This window comes from Pseudorasbora parva, chromosome 1 (genome assembly GCF_024679245.1).
Source record: "Pseudorasbora parva isolate DD20220531a chromosome 1, ASM2467924v1, whole genome shotgun sequence".
NCBI classification, from domain to species: Eukaryota; Metazoa; Chordata; class Actinopteri; order Cypriniformes; family Gobionidae; genus Pseudorasbora; species Pseudorasbora parva.
The window spans coordinates 34639505-34665144 of record NC_090172.1 but is presented as its reverse complement, the minus strand read 5'-3'; the positions used below and the strand labels follow the sequence as shown (position 1 = coordinate 34665144).

The 25640-nt window shown below is 36.9% G+C and overlaps 1 protein-coding gene across 1 annotated transcript in view; it reads right to left on the bottom strand.

Annotated features, from left to right (window-relative positions):
- Nucleotides 1–25187, bottom strand: part of dnajb6b (DnaJ heat shock protein family (Hsp40) member B6b) — a 55646-nt gene extending 30459 nt beyond the window's left edge. The window contains exons 1-8 of the mRNA XM_067438643.1: nt 24902–25187; nt 18344–18461; nt 14952–15061; nt 13763–13816; nt 13561–13665; nt 10220–10345; nt 9969–10125; nt 9701–9771 (exon numbers count right to left, since the gene is read on the bottom strand). Of these exons, the coding sequence (XP_067294744.1) occupies nt 9701–9771; nt 9969–10125; nt 10220–10345; nt 13561–13665; nt 13763–13816; nt 14952–15061; nt 18344–18408 (688 nt within the window). The 5' untranslated portion in view covers nt 18409–18461; nt 24902–25187. The remainder of the gene's footprint in view (nt 1–9700; nt 9772–9968; nt 10126–10219; nt 10346–13560; nt 13666–13762; nt 13817–14951; nt 15062–18343; nt 18462–24901) is intronic.
- Nucleotides 25188–25640: the final 453 nt, after the last annotated feature.

Sequence of the window (25640 nt, the reverse complement as noted above, 5' to 3'; positions counted from 1 at the left end):
GATCTCGAAGATGATTGGCTTCTAGGCGAAACCCCCATTCGTCAGTCACTGACGTTACGTCTCCGTTCCCTCCTCAGGGAACGAGGGTTACATACGTAACCGAGACGTTTTTTGTGACTATTGAGTTCATTGGTATATTTCTCAAAATATCTACTTTTGTATTCATCAGAAATAAGAAAGCAATACAGATTTGAAGTGAAATGCTAGTTTCATAACTATCCCTTTAAAGTGTTTTTTTTTAACAAGATGTGCAGGACAGATTTTGATTTTCCAGTGGATAATTACCTTAAACATGGCAGAAAAGAGAACAGTTTTAGAAGTAAATGATTGATAATGATTAAAGGAATAAAGGAATAATCCTTTAACATAGCAGAATATACATTTGTATATATTATATATTGTATTCAACAATAGTCAGCAAGATGGCCAGCTAATTTCCTATTGTCAGAAAATGTGATATAGGCCTACTTCTAAATACAACTTGAGATGTAGGATCTTCCAACAAGCTTGTGAGGGCACTCAGGGCAGCAAAAGACCTCCTCCAAACTAGTGCTGATCAAAACCAATAGAAATGTGCTCATGTATCTCTAACCTGAAGCTTTGACAAGAAAAGGCTCAGTAGAGGGGGAAATGGCTAAAGAGAGTGACACACAACATGAAAGCTGAAGGAAGTGATATAAAAAAGAGAATGTGACAGTGAGAAAAGTATAAGAGGCCAAAATGTCAACACAAATTGTAATGAGTATGGTCAAACAGAGATTCGAAAGCAGTCTCAATGTGCGTGCAAATGATTGGATGTTTTATTACTGCGGGGTCGCCATAAAAATGGCAGTGTACTACCAAAGGTGCACGTCCATAAAACATGCGCATTCAAGCAAATCAAGGCACAGTGTCTAAATCCCAGTCAGGGACTGTACGTGGAAAATAAGTGTCCCATTCACTAGCTCTCAGTGGAGTAAAAACCCTTGGTGTTAAGGTTTCTCTTGCTCATCGAGCTTTGAATAACAAGCAGTGTTTATTCTTCCATGAAAGGCAGTGGGAGAGAGATCATATCTAGCTTTTTAAATATGGAGGGGAAATAAAAAAGGAAATAGAGAGGCTTTCGCAAGCCTGGCGTATTCAAGTAGGAGGGGGATTTAAGGTGGTGTTTTTATTGTCTGAAAGCAGCCTTGCTTTCATATCAGTATATTATGGTGGTTACTGGTATTCCTGTGGTAAGACAGGAAAAGTTCTAATTTATTTTCCTTCACATGCCATGCGTGGTAAATTAAATATGTTTTTGGTGGGAAACAATTATAATACATAATAATAAAAAAATTATAGAAATTAAACAAGGATTTTTTTTTCTCTGTTCAAATCCTTTTTTTTCATTACATGGTTTGTTTAAAAAAAATATGTGCTTTGTTGTTTGGGCTGCAAATAGCATAAACTGCCATGGGTTGGGGTTTGTTAAAGGGTTACTTCAGTAATTTAGCATTAAGCTTAGTTTTTGAACTGGGTCACTATTAATGTAGTAGAAATGTGAAATTATTTTTGAATGTGGTGCCTTCTAGACTGAGAAAAGTCTCATGTGGATGAAAGACAACAACTCCCAGAATGCACTTGCTTCGCTGCCCTACAAGGCCACTCCTAAAGCCACCGTGACTGGATCACTTGCCCACGGGTAAGTGCACTGCGGTTGTGTTCATTTTCATAAAATCATAGTTCAGTTAGAGAACAGACACTACCATTAAAAACTGAAGGTGTCTGTTCAATATAATGTGACTGAGCCAAGCGAATGTCACGGAACAAACACAGCAGGAGTCAGATTGCATTCATCACTAGAGCCGAGGTAAGCGCGCTCGTGGCATACATTCACAGCGTGTGTTCAGTCTGGCTCATTTTTAGGTCATGCCTTTGGAAGCTTAACTTTCATAGGAATTCATTTGAAAAGTTGCAAAACTCACTTCGCTCTGCTACGTTTACATGAATGCCCGCAGCTGCCCGAGCTGAGTTCTGTAAGTGTGACCCCATCCCCCATGCACGTGTTAAAAACATCTGGAAATAGCTCCCTCTAATGGCTGTAGTCTTTAGCCTCTGGCCAAAAAATCCTCAGACAATGCAAAATGACGTTTTTTGCGTCATCTGAGGATTTCCCCCAGAAATAAAATACATAAATCTCTCGTTTCAGGGGGATATGGGGGGGGGGGGGGGTGCACGATCATTCTACCGGACTTTACTACCGGATTTCCACTGATACAAATCCCTATGCTAAATCGCTGAAGTAACACTTTATAGTAATCCATTAAGGGGTTAGTTCACCCAAAAAATTTAATTTATGTCACCCTTATGTCGTTCCACACCCATAAGATCTTCTTAAACTGTGTTCTGTTCATCTTTGGAACACAGTTTAAGATATTTTATATTTAGTCCGAGAGCATATGTAAGTTTATGCACACTATACTGTGAATGTCCAGAAAGGGAATAAAAACATCATCAAAGTAGTCCATATGTGACATCAGTTGGTTAATAAGAATCTCTTGAAGCATCGAAAATACATTTCGGTCCAAACATCAGAAAAACAACGACTTTATTCAGCATTGTCTTCTTTTCCTGGTTTGCTTTCAGTCCTCAAATAAAGATTCGAACGGTTATGAATCAGCGTATTGGTTCATGATTCAGATCGCTTGTCAAACTGTCAAACTGCCAAAATAACGTGACATTGGTGATCCGAATCATGAATCAATACGCTGATTCGATTTTTTTTTAATCTTTCATTTTGAATCTTTATTGAAAGCAAACAGAGAAGAGAAGACAATGCTGAATAAAGTCGTAGTTTTTGTGATTTTTGGACCAAAATGTATTTTTGATGATTCAAGAGATTCTGAATTAACCAACTGATATCACATATGGACTACTTTGATGATGTTTTTATTCCCTTTCTGGAGATGGAGAGTATTGTGTGCATACTTTTGCATACGCTCTCGGTCTAAATATAAAATACCTTAAACTGTTTTTCTGAAGAGGTCTTATGGGTGTGGAATGACATTAGGATGAGTCATTAATGACATAAATACAATTTTTGGGTGAACGAACACTTTAGTCTAAAATAATCAGTTAATTCCTTAAATGTCCACTCAGTATTTTTGCTTCATATTGACTGCCAGAATCCTCTGTCAGCACATTTCTATGCCATTTCAATGGATTTGGAATTTTGCCAGCATTTTGGCAAGTTTTTATTTTCATTTGAAGACCTTTTGTCGGTAACACTCTGTGCCTCTGTGTACTGGTACTGGTAGCTGGTGTTTTCTGCACTCATGCATTAGTGGGCTTTTTGTGTGCTTCTACTAATGACAGTTTTGACACCGGCCCCCAGGTTATTCGAGAATTGTCCCTGCGGTTGTCAGGTTGTTTGTTTAATGGCTCTCCCTCATGAAATTTGTTCACTGCAAGAGAAGGGAGCGGAAAAAAAAGAGCTCAGAAAAACGTTTTGTATTCATTAAAATGCTCCAAAGAAGGACAGTAGTTTTTCAATTGTCAAGTGAGGCATCTGAATGTATTCCTGATAATCTTTCCTTTTTGAATGCCGCGCACAGCCAATGGTCTTTGGCAAGAGTTATTGCAAGGCCCCCAAACTCGGTCCTGGAGGGCCGCTGTCCTGCAGAGTTTAGCTCCAACCCCAATCAAACACACCTGAACCAGCTAATCAATGCCTTTATAGGACCTAGTAAGACATTGATTAGCTGGTTCAGGTGTGTTTGATTGGGGTTGGAGCTAAACTCTGCAGGACAGCGGCCCTCCAGGACAGAGTCTGGGGACCCCTGGATTATTGGTTCAGACAGGTCGACCTGAAAATTGCATACTTTTATTATACTGATTGTTGTTCATCAGAAAGTTTATGTGCTTCAGTTTCCAGAACCAAGCCTACCAGTTCAAAGTTCTACCTTGCTGTGCTTCTTACATCTCCTCTTTAGATGATAAATATTTGTATTGTATAGCTGAAATTAACTAATTTACTAATTGATGATTTTCACAATGGAACCGAACCAACTTCCACACATGGTGTGTCTTTGCTGCATGTGGTGATCCTATACGGCTAATAGGGATGCTTCCCTCAACATGGAATCAGAGAGGTATTTGCAGTCTCTGGACATCGATTCAGACCACAGAACATATCAATCTTCTGGAACTATATGCAGTGTTCATGATTTTTTTAAAGGTATTTGTTGACAGTCACCTCAACAGTGTTCCATTTGAACCACCAGGCGGGCGTGAAATCCTGCCTGACTGAAGGCGCCTCATATTTCGGGAGCAAGCAACCAGACAGCGGATGCTCTTTCCGGAGATCAATTACCTCCAGGAGAATGGAGGCTTCGTCAAGATGTTGTGCAGGAGATCTGAGTAGAGGTGAACCACTCACTGTCTCACAAAGACATAAGTGTCCAGTCTCTGGGCCAGGATGCATCTCATGAATAGCCAAACTGCATACACTATGCATTTCTACCTTTTCCTAGACATTATACAGGATCTCCCTGTGCAAGCACAGGATGATACTCATGGCACCAGAATGTGGTTTCCTTTGTTGCTGAGACTTCTGACAGGTACTCCTTTGAGGCTTTCTCCCAGGAAGGGCCTCCTCTCCCAGTTGGAGGGCAGAAGTCTGGCCCCGGATGCAGCTCAGCTTTGGGTCAGGTCACTTGGGTAAACCATTCACTTTTCGAAAAAAAAAACTTTAAATTATGACATCATAAGGATTTCCCTGCTTTTTTTGTTGGCTGTTGCTTCTGCAAATCAACAGTGAAAATTGCAAATCACACCGGTTATTTGTCTGCTATGGTGGTGTGGAAGCAGAATAGTGGAGATGATTATACTGGCTTACAAGGCAGCAGGGAATCCATTGCCTTGGAGTCTAACTTGTCGTTCTACTATAGGGCCAACTGTTCTCATTTAAAAGAGTCTCATTGACAGATGTCTGTCAATGATTTGTGCTTGTCTGTGCATTTTCGTCAGGTCTTATAAGGCCAGTGTTGCTGCATATCATGAGCGGTCTTAATATTTATCATCAGATGGGTGGCAACCCTCATGCCTGTGTTGGTATTTGTCATTCAGTATTTGCCTCTGGGGTTCAGTAGGAATAAAACCAAATGCTATTTATGCATGCCTAACTGAAAAACCTAACTGAGTGCACCTTTTAAGTGACAATAATGAAAACAAACACAAGAATAATTCACACAGCCAGGAAAGCAAGCAGCACCATCTTTAAATGAGACCACGGTCACTTGCCAGTGTTCTGACATTCTGATAGCATCACAGCAGGCACTAACAGAAACACAGAGCTAGCCTTATGTTTCCTCTTCTATCACTCGTATCTTTACCATCTTTCATAAACATTGGGAGGACAGCAGTAGAACACGAATGAAAACATTCTTTGTTGGGCTTTGGATGCTTTCAGCTTCCTCTTTCACAACTGTGTATCAATTTGATCAAAACTGGATAATAATTCATCATAGAAAATGGAAATCAGGATCTATTTTTGTCTACATACATGTGTGGCCTGCTTTTATTTGAAAAACAGTATGCCAATTCTATCTATCTATCTATCTATCTATCTATCTATCTATCTATCTATCTATCTATCTATCTATCTATCTATCTATCTATCTATCTATCTATCTATCTATCTATCTATCTATCTATCTATCTATCTATCTATCTATCTATCTATCTATCTATCTATCTATCTATCTATCTATCTATCTATCTATCTATCTATCTATCTATCTATCCACCTGACCGTTACAACAACAAGGACTACAATGACATTGCATTCTAAATACAGAAACACAAACTTAAAATTGAGCTGGTCCAGCTATAACAGCAACTACTCTTCTGGGAAGGCTTTTCCTCCCAAGCGTTGGGAGTACTGCTTTAGGAGTTTTTGCCCTTTCATCCAGTAGAGCATTTCTGAGGTCAGGCACTGATGTTGGATGAGAAGTCAAGTTCCTTCACACAAACTCATTCAACCTTGCCTTGCTTTGTGCACTGAGGGCACAGTTATGCTGGAACAGAAAAGGGCCTTCCCCAAACTATTCTCACAAAGTTGAAAGCATAGCATTGTGCAAAATGTCTTGATATGCTGAAGCATTAGGATTTTCTTTTACTGGAAGTAAGGGGCCTAGCCCAGCCCCTGAAAAACAGCCCCAGACCATTATCCCTCCTCCACCAAACTTTACATTTGGCACAATGCAGTCAGGCAGGTAACGTCATCCACTCAGCCACTAGGCTGCCAAACAGAAAAGCGTGATTTGTCACTCCACAAAACATGTTTTCACTGCTCTAATCCGGCACTTAGCATTATGCTTTTTTACGCTACTTTAGATGGTCTTCCGCATCATAGCCGAGTTGCTGCTCTTCCTAAACACTTTCTCTTTCCAATTATGCAACATACAGTTGACTGTGGACTATCTAGCAGGAATTAAATTTCATGAACTGACTTATTGCAAAGGTGGCATCCTATTACAGTACTCTCTCTCTCTCTCTCTCTCTCTCTCTCTCTCTCTCTCTGTGTTTATATTACATTGGATTCATAAACTTACTAAATTATGTTGTTTTGAAAATATATAGTTTATGTTGACACAAATGTGTAAACACTTCCTGTGTCTTTGTAAACCAAATGGCTTTAAAAATAAATAAATAAACGATGTACATACCTAAATACAGTTGTGTGTGATGGGAAGGTTTAGGGGTAGGGTTAGTGTAGGGGGATATAATACGGTTTATACATGATAAAAACCATTACATATATGGAGAGTCCCCATAAACCGCATCTGGCTGGATTACATACAAATGTAGTTAGTTACCGATTGAATATTACATGAAAATTATAGTTATAATGTAATCTAGTACATTACACATTGAAGGTAATGAATTCTGACTACATTTACCTTTGACTAGACTCCTTTACCATTGATAAATCTGAATAGGACAAGTTTGTACCATATTGATATAAAAATAAATCCATAAAATTGTGTTATTCACAACATGAAGGACATTAAACATTACATAATGTCAAGTTTTCCTTGAGGGTTTGTAAAGGAACTGCAGGGTAAGGAGTTCATGAAAAGCTAACAATTAATTTAATCATAAAGATGTCAAATTAAAATAAACAAATCAACAAATACTTAAAATAATACTTTTTATTTATATAATTGAATGTTGTTAAATTATTTACTTAATTAGTAAATGTACTGGCCCAAAAGAGGTTTGGCTGACAAACATAAAAATAAAAAATAAAATAAAAAATTCCAAACATTGGATGTAATCAATAAAAATCTAACTGTTGGTTGATTAAGAGTATTTTATGTAACATGTAAATACAACATAATATAATCTAGTTCATTTTTGGGATCTGATTTTGTAATCCAGATTACAAATAATGAGTTACTACCCAGCAGCACTGTGTCTATACCACTGATCTATACAAATGTTCTCTATATAGATCAGTGGTCTATAAACACAAACACACACACTGTCAGTCATTTTGTGCCACACTTTGTCTGTTAAAAAGTTTGAGTTAAATTATAAATTACCCACGCTGTTGTAAACAGACATTCTGCACATCAAATACAGATGTCATATCACTTAAGAAATGGCGCCCTCTAGTGCTAGAGCACACTTAATCTGAGAATCAGGTGTTTTTTGCACATCAGGTTCAGCCCCGCCCCGATCTGTAGAGTCTATGAAGGAAAAGGATGATAGTGTAACGTAGATTACAGGGGGCGCCAGTGGACCACAAACAACTCAGCACATCTTTCACCTATCTGCTTCCAGTCTGACAGTGCTCTCACAGACATCCGTTAAAAGGTTTAGGGTCATTATGATGTTTTTGTTTGTTTGTTTGTTTTTGAAAGAAATTAATAATTGTATTTAGTAGGCTGGACATTGGTCTATTGATTAAAAGAGAGTAAGACTTTTACATTGTTACAAAAGATGTGTCCTCAAATAAATGGTTATTTTGAACCTTAAAATAGTTTAAGAATCCTAAAAGTTAAGCAGTACAACCAATTTTAACATTGATAAGAAATGTTTCTTGAGCACCAAATCAGAATATTAAAATGATTTCTGAACTGAAGGATCACATGACTGCTGAAAGTTCAGCTTTAGCTACCATCACAGGAATAAATTTTAGCCTTTTTGATTGAAGCCATTTTAATCATGGGGACAGACATTTTGTAGGGAATACCTGGAATAGTCTTTAATACCTAGAAGTTGTTTTTTTTATATTTCATTAGATTAGTAAGGACATTTTTTGGCCTTAGTCTGTTTAACTGTAATATATCAGAACTAATTGTAAACTTAGCTATTAACTATTAGCTTATTTTAACAAAATAATGAGGTTTGGTCAAAAACAGATTTATCTATTGTTCTTTTCAATGTACTTGTGGAAATGGAGTCAATCAATTTTATTTTTGATTCTCCATCTCATACCTCATATCTGCACTGTGTGTGTGAGCTCATCATAAAGTGAGTCTAGTTCTAAAGACAGTCTTAACGTCTACAAAAGAGTTCTTGTAATCAATTCATCATCAGATTTACTATGATATCTACCTTCTACATTCACAATTTGGAGGATTATTTAGGTTTCTGACATGCATATAAAGCAACAAGGTTTGGGTGAGCATCTGCTGATGTCTTGAGCTGTTCATTGCTGTTAAAGGCATGTGTTAAGAGTGCAGAAGCAATTGATATTTACATATACTTGTAGTTAATCTAAGATGAAAAATTGTATATGTGTGGATAAACTGACACAACAGAGAAAAATTAAAAACCAGTGAAGTACAGTATGTGCACATGCATGTGTGGGTATTTCAGAGGCTAGTAGTAACAGTAAGGTTTAATTTTGTGAGTGCTGGAATGAAACTTACATCTGGCAAGCAAAATTGCACACACCTACATACAAATGAGAGATGAGTCTGTTTCTTAAAGCCACCACCACAAAAAAAAAAAAAAAAAACATTAAGTGCAACATTCCAAATAGGTGAAGGTGAGATTTATTGAACCTGAAACTTTGTCCATCTTTGCTTTTTTCTTACAAAGAAGCATATAAAGTCACACAATATATATTCTCAATAATGGAAAGGTCTCAGGTTATGCAACAGTTAGTTGTGAGCAAAATAAAAGACTTTTCTCAACAGCCTAAAATTAACAACAAATGGTAGCTAATAACATTGGTTAGCTCGTATTAAATAGTTTAGAGTGGAGAGGTTAAGACATTTGAACAGTTGAATGGCTCTACAGCAGAAAGCAGATACATCCTGTTACGCTCCAGTTTCAATCAGGCAATAAGCACTTATGGATGAAAGAACAGCCATCAGCTGACAGAAAGGAATGAATTGCGCTTGTTCAAAATGAGGTCTCCAGGTTGAGAGGAATAAATGGTCCCCAAGGAAAAAAAAGGAAAAAAGCTTATGTTGGAATGAATGTTCACCCTGTTTATATCTGCAATTCACTGCAAGGAAGGTAACGGCATCACATCGCTTGGATGCATCACATGTGACCTACTCTTGGTTTGCTGACTAGTGGAGAGCAGATGCTTTGGTAGCCATCAGCCTGGTTGCGAGGGTTGGTTATTTTTTAGGAATGTTTGGGTTTAAACTTTTTGAAAGTTCATCTGCGGAGTTCAGAGATCATTGGTTGTCCAGTCGTAGAAGCTGCTCCTTACCATTGACTGTGAGAGATTTGAGCTGACCGTCCTCCTCTACCTCCACTCTCTCTTGACCGTTCTCTACAATACTGTAATGACACAAAAATAAGCTGTACAGTGAGATTACATTAAAACTGAGATTATAATTACCATATCTAAGGCAATACTTTGAGCAATTTGCATAAAGATATGTAGTCACTGAATAACTTAATGCAAAAGTGTACTGCCTGACATGATTGGCGTTATAAATCGCTATTAGAGGCTATTACAGAATTTTCTTTGGTACCGTTTGGTGGTGATCCTCCTTCCGTTGATGAATTTGGTGGATGTGGAGACAGAGCGGAAGTTTCCCATTCCACCTCCACCACCAAACGAAGAGGAGGAAAATGAGTTGAAACCTCCCCCACAACCACCACCACCCATTGGGCCGAACGGGGTGAATCCTACAGAAATGATGATGAGGATGTCAATCTTACCCAAAAATTACTTTTTACAGTAATTAGTGATTTTTCACTGGTTACACACAGATTAACATACCTGCATTAAACCCAGAAAAGGCAGGACCAAATGGAGAAAATCCAGGAAAGAATGAACCTGTCGTCCTGCTCCTGCTCACACCCCTATGACGGCGCTCACCAAAGAAATCTTCAAAGGGGTCATCAGCTAAATAAGAAAAAGTGCTTAGTGAAAAGCGATGTCAATGTAAATGTAAGATAGATTTCAGAATAAAGTGGCTCCTGATGAACAATTAATCGAGAACTACTGAACAACAGACATGCTTGACATATCACAGAGCACTGAAACATTCACAAACAACACAACATTGTATTACAGAACCTCTTTACAGCATCAAACTGGGGAAACGGGGAGGAAAATCACTTCTGAATTCTGCACTTCAAAGCAGGACAAAAAAAAAAAACTAAGCAAAGAAAATGAATTCCTGATGATTTATTGATGAACGGGACTGAACTGGTTCTTAACCGGGGGGCAAAGCTGACTGGAGGCCTCAGCAAAGGAGCCACAGCATGACTTATTATTTAAAAAGAAAAACAATTACTTATCTATTTATTTTGCCCCTCAATAACAACGGAAAAATCCTTAATAATAATGAACAACATGGTTAAATGATTTAATAAATCAATACTCCCAGTTTCTATTAACAAAAAGGTTGAGAACCACTGGCTAGGCTAAAAAAAGTCGCCAGTTTTATCCATCTAGGTCACAAAATATCATTTATTGGCCAACTCTGGCCTTTTGCCACTTGGAGTGAGGAGACTGCATTTAAAGGGAACCAGTTTTTCCATGTCATGGAAAACCACACTGACCATGCCTTTTTAAATAAAAATTGCTTACAAAATCTTCATAACTTGCAAGAAAATGAGCATCTTGAGAGAGATCATAATGAATTTAAAATTACCCAATTTGTTTAAAGAACTTTGTGAATAATACAATAGCTGTCAAACAAGTAGTAAATGTTTGAGTAAATGATGCTATCCCAGGCGACTTTTAACAGGGAGAATCTACCTGAAGTAACCTGCAGTACACTGCTCAAGGGCACATCAGTGATGATTTCGTACGATCCTTTCATGTAGAGCTTGAACCCACACATATTTGGTTTCCAGCTTTGAATAAATGGCAGCTCTTAATTTTTCTTACCGTTTCGTTGGAATAAAAGGTTGTTGGAGGCTACAAAGGTCTATATTTTTATTTATTCTCATAAATGTTGGGACCAGTGTTGCAATGTAGAGATAAAGTATGCCAACTGAAACATGCCTAGATCAATGTTTCTCCATTTTCAGGCACTCAGCACCTTCACATGAACTTTTCCCATCTCCTTCAAGCAGTTTAATTTGGCAGGCAGAACCAAGTCTGATATCTTCTCCAACACATGCACGCACACACAGTTATTTTAACCCACCCCCAACTTTGTCATGGCTACATAAACACAAGTAAACACCATTGACCTTCCATCATCAAAGATGGTGATCCTACAACATTCACACCCGCATCGATTTAACTTGTATATAAATAATTCTTAGTACTTCATATTTTCCTCACAGATAAACATACATCTGAACAACGCAAGTTAAACGCAACTCGTTCCCACTCTCTGTAGCGGCCTAGAGCTAGAAGCATTCCCTTTCTCTTGCTGCTCTTTTATTCGGAAGCTATTTCTGAAAACATTCCTAGTGAATGATGCACTCTCTCTTCTCGTCCCACTGGTCTGAGCACCCTCGCCATATTTAGAGTGCCTGTATGTTTTACGCTCATGCCGTTGAGACATTTGTTCACAGCAGTAGAGTCAGTGGGCATGGGGTAACACTATTATTTAACGGACAACTGAAGTGTTATCTATAGTCAGCCCAACAATATTTTTTACTAGTTCATCATCAATACCTATACCTATGTTATATATATTTAAGATAAGAACTTCAACACTATAATTTTCAAGCGTAAGGTATAGTTCACCCCAAAGTAAAAATTATGTCATTGTTTACTTGCCCTCATGTCATTTCAAACCCGTTATTTTATCTTTAAAAAAAAATATTAATCTTCACACACACACATACATAAGTGTGTGTGTGTGTGTGTGTGTGTGTGTGTGTGTGTTGGTAATTACTACGTTATGGGGACAAAATGGCCAAAATGGCAATATCCAAAATCCTTGTCCTTCTGCGGACATTTTTTGGTCCCCATGAGGAAAACATCTTATAAATCATACAGAAGGAGTTTTTTGGTAATACTTTATTTTGATAGTCCACTTTAGACATTCTACTAACTATAAGTAACTTTGCAACTACATGTCAACTAACTGTCATTAGAGTATTTGTAGACTGTCTGATTAATATTTACTAAAACTTTATTTTGTCGGTCCCCCAACAGACAACTACAATTCAACTTATTCTACCAACCCGAACCCTAACACCTAACCATAACCTACCAGTCTACTGACAGTATACTAATACTCTAACGAGAGTTAGCTGACATGTAGTTGCAAAGTTATCTATAGTTAGATACCTGTAGAATGTCTAAAGTGGACTATCAAAATAGTGTAACCAGTTTTTTTTGAGAAAGTAAAAATGCAAAATGTTTCTTGTGATGGGTAGGTTTAGGGGCAGGGGCAGTGTAGAGGGATAGAAAATACGGTTTGTAAAGCATAAAATCCATTACGCCTATGGAATGTCCCCATAAAACATGGAAACACTACGTGTGTGTGTGTGTGTGTGTGTGTGTGTGTGTGTGTGTGTGTGTGTGTGTGTGTGTGTTCTCTACAGTGAAACAAAAAGTGACTTCAGACTCTCAAGCTCTAAAGAATGTTTTTATTATTAAGACTTGGAATGTAGCACACAAGTCATATTTTCATGGTGCATAAGTCCTTTTCTAAGCTTGACAGTGTGTGATTAATGGTTATATAGGGGAAAAAAAGAAAATATTTGAGATTCTTTGTCGTTTCACAGCACAAAAAAGAGGCACAGCACAGAAAAATAATTCACATAATACACACCCAAGTAAAGAGCACATTTTTGTGAATACTTTTAGAGAACAATATAATTACGGTAGATTAACAGAAAGCTAATCGACTAATGAACCCAAGCTCCGATAAGTTCATGCAAAACCTAATTACCTAATTATAACTCAAACCACGTCATTACTGTCACAGAGACACTGTGAGAGATTAAATGACCTTCATTTCCTCTCTTTGGGAATTTTGTTCTCATTTTTCATTGACAATAACCTCTTTATTCTGAAATTATGCAGGTTAAATGTGGTTTTGCTATTAAAAACTAAAATAGAAAAAAGAGAGGACGTCAAATAACATTTTTCTCTATTTTTATATTTCACTTCATTAAATCAATATAAATTAAGCATGCACCTACCAAAGAAACCTGCAAATGGATCTCGTCCTCCAAAGAATTCCCTGAAGACATCTTCTGGATTACGGAATGTGAATCCACCCATGAAATCCTCGTTATAATGGCCACCTTTCCCAAAAAGGAATAATTGCAGGAAAACCATATTTTAAAAAACAGGTAAAAATATGAACAAATAGCATCTAAAACAAAGAATAACTCCACTTACCTCTATTAGATAGGCCTTCTTTACCATATCTATCATACTGTCTCCGTTTGTTTTCTGTATGAAGGAAAAATGCTGATTTTAGTTTGACACAAAATAGACAGATCAATGTTTTATAATAATTGCACACGCCTCCCACCACACCTTCACAACATCAGAGCCAGTAAAGGGTGTTGTTCTGTGCCAAAGTTATGGTTCATCAAGTAATGCAAGTTGATTGTTACTACAAGCAAGAATCTATGCTTAGGCAAACATTTATATACACATGGACAACAAATGCAATGTCTTTACAATGTACTTGAGATGTCTTAAATCTATGAGCAACATATGCAGCCTTAACACACATACACACCAAATGTTACTTTTTTCCCCAGAAAGGCACACTGTTGCTATTTACAAGCTTTCTGAAACCTATTTTGAGGGATTCTAACTGGTGTGACAATCCATAACCATACATATTTAAATACTACTTATTCTACAGTGCTTAAAAGGGAATTAAATAATGCTATAAAATAAACAGAGCAATTCCAGTAGGGTCCTTGCAGCAATGGTGCTCAGGCCCTAAAACAATTAAATTAAATAAAAAGGTCAATGACAAGATACACAAAAAAACAACATCAGAAGTGCAAGAACAACCACTCAAGGAAAAACATGTGCTGGCTTGTAGAGTCGAGATTTAATCCAGGGCACTGTGACTCTCCAGATATGTTTCAAATTCCTTCCTATTCTGAGAATGTGCGCCGTACAACATGTTTAAGAAACATTCATGAATCAAACATTTCAACTGACTGCCTTATTTGACTTATCCCAGCTCATTTTGGCTACAGATCTTTATGCTTTATGCTGTTTATCAGGGCATTCATAGGCATTTATTCATTCCACAACAGTTTGTTAATGTCTTAAGTCAGCTATTTATGTTACAATTAAAACAATTCTCAAATTAAAAATAAACAGTGCATCATATGTAAAAATAAAAATAAAACGAAAAAGGTAATACTATTTTACACTGTCCTTCTTACACATTACATGTTACTGTAGTTATAACATTATATTATGCCTAACTAGAACTAATCCTAACCCTAGTAAGTTAATTGTAATTCTACTTCTAATTAATTTAAGTACTGAGTAATAATACATGTAACAGACAATTAAGAAGAAAAAGTCAAAAGTGTAGCCAAACATATAAATTTACCATCTGACAGGACTTCATATGCTTCTGAGATCTCTTTAAACTTGATCTCTGCCTCTTCTTGTATGCCTGGGTTTTTGTCTGGATGCCACTTTAATGCTTGTTTTCTGTACCTATAAAACACAAACACATCCTCTCATTAAAACAAGTCTTGTTAAGAGTGAAAAAGGCAACATAAAGACAGTGCTTCATTCTTTGTATATCCAAAATTACATATGATGCAATTACAATACAACAAGATTCCTTAAACTTTTACAGCTGAAGTGAAGAACACTGATTTTCTCTTCATAAGGAGTGGGATATATTGGGCAGCGAATTAACTTTTTGTCCTCAAAGTTGTGCTACAAGCATGAAAAACATATATACACATGTACACACACACACACACACACACACACACACACACACACACACACACACACACACACAAACACAAACACTGAGGAAAATAAATATTTGAACACCCTGCTATTTTGCACGTTCTCCTACTAAGGGGTCTGAAATTGTCATCATAGGTGCATGTCCACTGTGAGAGAATGTATGATTTTTTAAAACTATTTATTTGTATGATACAACTAGAAATAAGTATTTGAATATCTGAGAAAATCAATGTTAGTATTTGGTAGCCTTTGTTTGCAATTACAGAGGTCAAACGTTTCCTGTAGTTTTTCACCAGGTTTGCACACACTGCAGGAGGGATTTTTGCCCACTCCTCCACACAGATCTTCTCTAGATCAGTCAGGTTTTTGACCTGTCGCTGAGAAACACGGAGTTTGAGCTCCCTCCAAAGATTCTCTATTGGGTTTAGGTCTGGAGACTGGCTAGGCCACACCAGAACCTTGATATGCTTCTTACAGAGCCACTCCTTGGTTATCCTGGCTGTGTGCTTCTGGTCATTGTCATGTTGGAAGACCCAGCCTCGACCCATCTTCAATGCTCTAACTGAGGGAAGGAGGTTGTTCCCCAATATCTCGCAATACATGGCCCCGGTCATCCTCTCCTTAATACAGTGCAGTCGCCCTGTCCCATGTGCAAAAAAAAAACCCAAAGCATGATGCTACCACCCCAGAGCTTCACAGTAGGGATGGCGTTCTTGGGATTGTACTCATCATTCTTCTTCCTTCAAACACATTTAGTGGAATTATGACCAAAAAGTTCTATTTTGGTCTCATCTGACCACATGACATGATCATCCAAATGGTCATTGGCAAACTTAAGACAGGCCTGGACATGTGCTGGTTTAAGCAGGGGAACCTTCTGGGCCATGCATGATTTCAAACCATGACGTCTTGGCGTATTACCAACAGTAACCTTGGAAACGATGGTCCCAGCTCTTTTCAGGTCATTGACCAGCTCCTCCCATGTAGTTCTGGGCTTATGATGATTGAGACCCCATGAGGTGAGATCTTGCATGGAGCCCCAGTCTGAGGGAGACTGACATTTATGTTTAGCTTCTTACATTTCCTAATGATTGCTGGACCTTTTTTCACCAAGCTTTGGACAGCTTTTAGGTCTTGGCCATGGTTGTAGTTGGATTCTTACTGATATTATGGGGTGGACAGGTGTCTTTATTCAGCTAACGACCTCAAACAGGTGCATCTAATTTAGGATAATAAATGGAGTGGAGGTGGACATTTTAAAGGCAGACTAACAGGTCTTTGAGGGTCAGAATTCTAGCTGATAGACAGGTGTTCAAATACTTATTTGCAGCTATTTAATACAAATAAATAGTTAAAAAAATTATATATTGTGATTTCTGGATTTTTAAAAAAAAAAGTAGATTATGTCTCTCACAGTGGACATGCACCTACAATGACAATTTCAGACCCCTCCATGATTTTTCATATATATATAAAAAATATACCCCATATACAGTGAGAAAAATAAGTATTTGAACACCCTGCTATTTTGATGCTAAGTTCTAAAAAAAATTATTTTATGTCGTATAACTTATTTTAAACCCATTAAAAATGTGTGCAAATTATACAAATTACAACCATTAATTTTATATATATAATATACTGTGTGTGTGTATATATATATATATATATATATCAATGTGTGTGTGTGTGTGTGTGTGTGTGTGTGTGTGTGTGTGTGTGTGTATTTGTCAAATTGTAATGGGTTGTAATTTTTAACATTTGCAATTTGCACACATTTGTAATGGGTTTAAAATAACAGTTATAAGACAAAATATCAATACATAACAGTTCAAGGACACAAATGTTCATTGTAAAGTACTGCACTGTCCTCTTTTATGATGCTAACACATCACTGCATTACGAAGTCACGTACCACTTAACAACCACTTTCAATACAGGTCATGCTGCACAATGCGACTTCGGTAGGTGTGACAACAGGTCAGCATCTCTGCACACTAAGCCTTAGTCAGCAATACACAACCAACCAGCAGCACACAGCAGGGTCAATGGCCCAAACCAAACACTCCATACACCAGGGGATTTGTCCTCTGCACATCTTTTAATAGTGTTTGCCCTCCGTAGCTCTGTGCTTTAGAAATTCCCCTCATAACCATCAGCAAACTCAGCGACCTACAGAATTCAATAGACCTTCGCTTACCTTAAAAACAAAGGACTAAACACCCTTTCTGGGGAGGTAGTAGATGAATAAGGCATAGTGCATAAGGACACAAACTATCTGAATACCACTGAATGCTGTACGCTCCTCATCTATCCATATACTCCATTCCACTTCTCTGTCAAATTCAATTTTGCATTTTTAGGTCCTTTACTGGCATGGGTGTGTTTACATACTGCCAAAGTATTATACACAAAACAAGTAATGAGAAAAGATGAGAATGAGAAAATAGTCATGAGAAAAGTAAGAAATATACAACATAACAATAATGAAAAAATAATAAAAAATAAAGTATATATAAATATAATGGCTATTATTCTTATTATTATATATAGATGGTCTTTAATTATTTAGAAAAATACAATGAAAATATAACTACAACAACAAACAGTTTCAGAGTGTTAATCATCTGCAAATGAACAGTTTCTGAAGAACTATAAAATGGTAGCATGAGGTTAGAGTTTATCAAAGTTGAGTTTGTATATACCACAGTGTGTGTCTCAACCTCACCAGTGTCACAAATATCACAATCTTCTTTTGGCAGTCGTGTCTATGTCTGCCCTTTTCTATTGCCAAACTGTATCTGTGCCATTATCATGGAGTGCTGTTTTTATTTACTGAGAACATTAGAAGCAATTGAGACAAACACACATTAATAACAAAAAGCAGCAAAGAGCAGAGGTCTTACATGGATGTTATCAACTAACCCTTGTGTTGCACAGTCACTTTTATCATTAGTGCACTACTATGTCCTGTGTACAAAAATAGATGGACATGACAGGACACAGAGTACTTACGCTTTCTTTATATCGTCATGGGATGCATTTTTCGTCACACCCAGGATCTCATAATAATCCCCCATGGCTCAGGTTTTGGTTTTCCACTCCACTGGGTGACAAATTTTCAGCAGTGCCCCTGGAAAGAAAACGAGAGAGATCTAGTTGAAGAAGGCATAAAAGAGGGGACAACAAACAGAGGGTGTGTTTTGGTAGCTAGGTGGGTGTGTGGCTACTGTGAGGGACAACCTCAAACAAACCAACTGGTTATGTGAAAGCAAAGTTCAACATTACATTTTGTACATAAAACATTTGTGTGGAACCGACTGATTCATGACTGTATTTGTTATTCACTCTTGGGTCCTGTATAAGATTTTTTTTCCTTTTGAGAATTCCTATTATCTCCTAATCTACATGGCCATATGCCAGCTTACTCTGGTTTAGGCCTAATAAGATATGAACATAGTAAATATTATATAAATAAAAGCATTTTACAGATGTTCTTACACCATTTACTGTACATAACCCATTTATAACACCTAAAACCTACAAGCTATTTTTAAAACTGCTTTGAGTCATCTCAAATCTAAACTTATGAAAAACAAAATGTCAACTGTATTCAAACAACACAGTTCCATAGTTTCCAGCTGGTCCTCATTGGTGTTATTTATATCTGCAGTGTCCTTCACGACCGGTCCAGAGGTGATCATGGCACAGCACTGGCTTTCCTCTGTGTTGTCCAAGTAAAGGCCAGAACACACTTAATGACTTTTAACAACTGAGCAGATTTTTAAACACTACGTGTCACACACTTGCCGATTTTCTGAATGGTTAGAAAAACTGGCCATCACCATCATACACAAAACATTTCCAAACTCACACAGAACCATGGATATAGGCTCAAAATATCAAATATGTATGATATCCTCTGACTGGATGAAATCATAGTATGAAACAGGGCTATAACTAGTGGGGTGAAAGGTGGTGATAATTATAGGCACCCCCACTGCCCACATGGCCCATTAAATCAGGCAGCTTTGCTACAGTATATATTTCCCTATACTCATATGAATCATTATAGATTATAGATCATTATAGATTTACTGTATATTAAAGTGTCAGCTTGTTTACCTGAGAGTTTAATGAAACCACAAAAACATTCAGTGTATTAAATCAAATATCCCACATGTCCCACCCCAGCTAGTGAACAGAACCAATCAGAGTTGAGGCTGCTCCAAGAACAGATGAAGTAGTAAAGCTACAGTAGGAGTGAGACAGACTAAAAAAATGTCAGAAAAAAAAAATTACCCCCCCAAAAATACAGTGTTTAAGAAACAAATAATAATTGTATAGGAATGTTCTTTTTAGGTTTTATTTTTTGCCATAAAATTGTTCCCAGAATGTTGCAGGGAGGATATTTTTAAATAACCATTAAGAAATGTTCCATAATGGTTGTTTTTAAGGTAATTATTTTGCAATCATAAAATAATATTCCTAGAACACTGCAGAGTAATTTTTTTAAATAACCTAAAAATGACTTATACAGAACAATCCCTAATGCTTATTTTTAGGTTAATTTAATTGTAATCTAATTGTTATAATTTATTTAATGACATATACAGAGCTCTGAAATGAGTTTAATACACACAGCATTTATTTTGAGAGCAATCAAAATATATTATTATAATCAAATCCAATTTTATAGAAAAATATTAAGCTAGGGTTAAGTATATTGTGAAAAATACAGAAATAAATTGTGGGTTTGGTTCTATCTTCATTTACTGCACACCTTCAGAACAGAACAGAGGGACAGAAAGTGCTCAGATTTCATCAAAAATATCTTCATTTGTGTCCTGAAGATGAACAAAGGTCTTACGGGTTTGGAACGACATGAGGGTGAGTAATTAATCACAATTTTCATTTTGGGGTGAACTAACCAAATATAACCTAGTCTATTATTATTAATATTATTATTATCATCATCATCATCAAATACTTTTTTCACATCTTTTATAATTTTCATTAATTTCCCTTTAATTAAAGCTGTAGCCTGTACCTTTTTTTTGGTTAAGAATGATCTAAAATCAATTTGAGAGCAAGTACACAAAGCCAGCATTCAATACTATCTCCTTACCATAGCCCCATTCACAACAGTAAGCTTGTAATAATGAGTTATTAGGTATTAGAGTGGGATGGTGGATTTCAGTGCGAACCACACACACACACACACACACACACACACACACACACACACACACACACACACACACACGCAAAGTTAAGAGTGAACAGTGCAGATCAAGAAAGGAATATTATTTCACTATTTGAGATTCACTGACCATTCTGGTAGCCCATCTGGAAAACACATTGCCCTGTGACATTGGGCTTTGCAAGCCCTGGCCCATACATGTCTGAGTCTAGTGTTTTAAAAGGTATGTTCTGTTAGACACATAAACATAATCAAAACGATCTATATATTTATACATTTAAATGCACACACAACCGTTTTCTGAACCTGGTGTCTATAAAGGTTTTCTTTGACTAGCAAGGACGTTTTAAGCTCTGAAATTTATAGGATATTTCTTATTTTAGCATGACCTTTTATATATCAAAAGCTCAAGGGAAAGCTGATTTCCCAATTCATCACCTCTTCAATTACTGTTGGTAGCTCGTTTTGTTCCCAAAAGTGTCAGAAATGTTACTTGTTCAGATAAAATTTTACAGTGAAAATTCTTATATAGGTTATACTCCAAGACGTTGAATCTGATTTTGAAGTCCAGTATACAAATGGCTGCAGTAACTGACAGCAATGCCGTACATACTCCTCAAAACTAGGGGCTGCTGCACAATAATGGTTAAACTGATAATCGCAATTATTTTGTTCAAAATTATAAATCATGATTATTAATCACGATTATTCTATAAAAAAGGGTAATATAGTTTTGGCCATTTTGTATGTTCTTTACCAACCTACGCTTCACCCAAAAGGCCTCTGTAGGTGGCACAAACTTCATTTAACCAACTAAGTGATTTATGGATTATCATGACAGAATATGCTAATCAATTACTTGAAGAGAACTAACCATTCAGAAACATCCTGTACGTTATCCTTTCTTCCCGAGTCTCATTTTCCGACATGACTGTGTGAGGTAATCGGAGTTGCTAACGCAAGCTCTTGAAGCTCCGCCCTCTTCTTGAAAGGGACAGGGAGCTGCCACTCATTTGCATTTAATGGGACATACCAAGCCTCCCTCTCATTTACTGAAGCTTTCGCGCCTCGATCGCCCCCCGGTGACCGGTCGCAGTATAGCCGCCCCTCTGTGTTTTCTAATGGACGCGAGGCAAACTAAATAATAAAATTACACTTCAAAATATTTTCCCCAAAGTTAGTTTATGTCACTGAAGGCAGTTATCATCACGATGATTTCATTTCAGGTGTTCGTTTTAAAAATAAGTTTAGTTTGAGTTAGTTATTTGATGCTATAAAAACAGGGGGTGTGAAAGCTTCAAATCTGCAAAGCGGAAACGGATGATGTCGAGTCGTCCATATTTTTTTACGGTCTATGGGACATACACATAAAAGGCATGTTTTTGCACACCATCAAAAAATGACAATTCTAATCCTATAAAAATAATAATCTGTGGGGTATTCTGGGCTAAAATTTACCATACACACTCTGATGAGTCCAGACTTGTTTTACATCTTGTAAAAAGGGGGTGTAGGACCATTTAAATTTCTGTGCTGATGTTAGGGTGTAATTCCAGAAATTCTGTGGAATGATTTAAATACGACAAACTGTGTTAAAGCAGCAGAGAATTTTTGGCTAAAATCAATCAAATTATTATTATTATTTTTTTACTTAAAGTGAAAGATATGTAGAACTTTTTGAACTTTGACTGATGGTCCACTTTCTGCAGACACAAATTCTCCTAATACTCACAATACACACAAACACACCCACAATTTACATCCTCTCTTCACCCACTTTTGCATCATTATGTGCTTTTCTTTCAAAACCATACCTTCTGCCCAACAGCCAACATTCCTGACTCATCTACATTTAATATTTTTCACCTTTTTGAGACTGGAAGTTTACTTTTAAGCAACAGTCCACTCTTCTTCATCTTTATCGTCTTTCCTGTGCCATATATTTCCTTCAAAGTCTGTTGCACATTCCTTTGCTACTTGTCATGAAACAGCAGTCAGGGCAAGCTCACAAGTGTGTGAACAGATGTGAAATGGCTGCTGAATTCTCTGGAGCTTGTTTTCTGGCTTCTCATAGTGGCACTAAGAGGAGGTTGTCAGCTCAGCTCAAAGCAGCTCACTTGACTGCAATAACTCTAGCCAAACTTGCACCAAATATGACCACAGCTCAGTCAGTTTGTGTTAGTAAAACCTGGTTTGGTGGTTTAAAAGGCTAAATTAGACTTCTACATGTGAAAGGAAAAGAGTTGCACAAAATAAGTCATGAAGGATCAGTTCAACAAACTGAACAGCTGGACATTTTGACTAGGTGTTGTGGATATACAAGACATTTTGTCCATGTGGTCATTTACTTTCTCTTTTTCTTTCTATGAGAATTTAGGTAAGAGAGATTATGTATAGAAAATTATACATTGACTTGTCAATGTGACTAACAGATGAGCCATTGCTATCTAGGACAATAAAAATCATTATTTGGCAAGGGTGTGTGACAGACTGAACCAGACAACAGCTTGATGCTTCAGTGTTTGAGGTGTATGACCAACTGAACCAAGTTTATGACTTTAAATTAGAAAAGACAAGTTAGGAAAATAAATTATGTTTCTTTCGATCTTTGAACAGGTACAGCAACATTACACCAAAGACAGAGTAACTTGTTTGTCCAAAAGAGGGACGGTAACATAAATAGGCCTGAGGCTGTATGTACTCCGTTCTTCATTCTGGAAGAACATTATTAAAATCTGTAATACACTGTAACTATGAACTAAACCAATGTGTTTATGATGATGATGATAATAATAATAATAATAATAATAATAATAATAATAATAATAATCATATAAAATAAATAAATAAATATCTGTCAGCCACAAAACGAACAACCTAATTAAGTGTTTTTATATATTAAAAAAAACTGAAAGTGGCTGACCGGAAGCAAAGAAACCTGAGGCTGTTCTTACATATAAATCATGATGGACAGAGTTACAGAGTGAGATGTGGACTGGTACCTCCAAAGTCAAACACTACTGCGGAGCACCTTTAACATCATTTATCTCTAAACACTGGGATACTGATAAATCACAGAGAATGTAAGGGGAATTGGTTGGTCCACTTGATGATAAAGGCTGTCAGATTGTTACAAACTAAATCAAACTGGCTTGTTGTGTTATTAACATTATCAATTTCATCCCTGAGGCAGGTGACAAGATTTAAACAACTTAAGATGAAATTCCTTTCAAAATTAAAGTGAACTAGCCAAGCCATTAACAGACACCATTTGTACTACTCTCAATTCCATTTGTACTACTCTAAATGTCAGACTCGTACTGTCAACTGCGAAAATGGGAAAGAAATATTAAGCATGCTATATGCCTAAATGTCCGACCAAAACCTTAAACTACAGCTCACAAAATAATCAATAATGCATTAAATCAACGTTCATTACTTTTCAATGTGTAGGCTAGGCCTACTTCTCTCAATATAATAATGCTAATGTCACTTCCACATCGATTATATATAAGATGTGCTTAAAACATGTGCTTAAGAAAGAGAAAAACTGATACTTACTAAAAAAGAAAACAGAGATGACGTTTGCCAAACATGAGTCAAACTTCTTTTCTAGATTTTTCCATGCCCTGATGTTGTTCTACAAGAATAAAGTAGTAAGAGCAAGGTATCTCCAAGCGTATAAAGGCTTTCGGAACTAATCGTAGAAGTAGAGCAAAGAGTGGGGTGTGTGAAGACACGGAATGTGCTGGAAAGTCAAAGAACATTTTACCAAATTCCGGTGACTAATCGTTTTCACCTGAACTGCATACGTCAGTTTACATAATATAAACTATCTGACATTTATGCAAAACTGACTGACAGCCGTCCCATCCCAGTTATGTTAGCTAACAAAAAAAACGTAATAATTAAACCATTAATATTCAATACTGACGTTGCAGCCGTAAAATCCTTTAAAATATAGGCTATGGAAATCTGATCAAATCATATAAAAACTTTTAGATGTCAAGCGATGCGTCAACTAATTACAGTGACCCAAACGTTTACCTGTGTAAAATTAGGCTATAGCACCCCAGGCTTAACCTTAGGCTATAGCTATCCATCTACCAATTTCAATAAATATTTCTGCTATTCCTAACATTCATTTTGGGATATAAAACGGCGCTCCAGTGATCGGAGACCGTGTCCGTGTCTCATATCTACATTTGGGAATCAGAGGCGCGAAACACGCAAATGACGCTGCTAGGCAGCTCTCTAGCTTTTGACACACAAGTAACGTTATATGTTTTGCATCTCGTTTTCATAGCAAACCGGGAAAAAACACCTACATATCTCAACATTAAACTATAAAAATCCTTATGTGTCCTTACCCTGGTGCTTTATTTGGACCTCCGCTGTGTATCCCAATGATGAGGTCGAGTTTCTTTTCTTTTTTTTAAATACTATTCTTGCAGGGATTATTCTGTTTTTTCCGAAGTCTGCCCGTCTATTAATTAGTCTCAAGTGATCGGAGTAATTTCCCTGTATGAAACACAGAGGTAAGCAGACGTATAGTGAATCTTTATCACTGACACTAATGTTCTCCAACAATTCGCCGACCTCTATGAAGCGACATGATTCTAGTGCAATTTCGTCACTTCCTGTTACCCAAACAGCTGAAGGAGATTGCTCAGTGAGTGCGATGTGTCAGGTAGCATTATATAGTTGTGTAATACGGGGAATCAAAAGACTCTTTAAGGTAAAAGGGTCATTTTCATATCTCAACGAGCTACGAAGTCCAAAACATTTGCTGAATGGTTAATCTTATGGAGCATGCATTCTGGACAACAAATCCCACACAAATCAGTTTAATTGTAAAACTAATATAAACAAATATTAAGCAGAGGACAAGGTTATTGTGATCCTGAGACAGAAGGTGTCCTGTAGAGTGGAAAATGAAAGTGCAGCTTTCCACATTAAAAGGTGGGGCGAAGGGTGAGGTCAGGAGAGGTTTGACCTGTGACAGGCTGCGCCTAGACATAACTCAGTGTTTAATGATCTAGATTCTAGAACAAATCCAAATGGGATTTAGTAATAATTGTGCACATTATTTAGTGACTACAATGCATA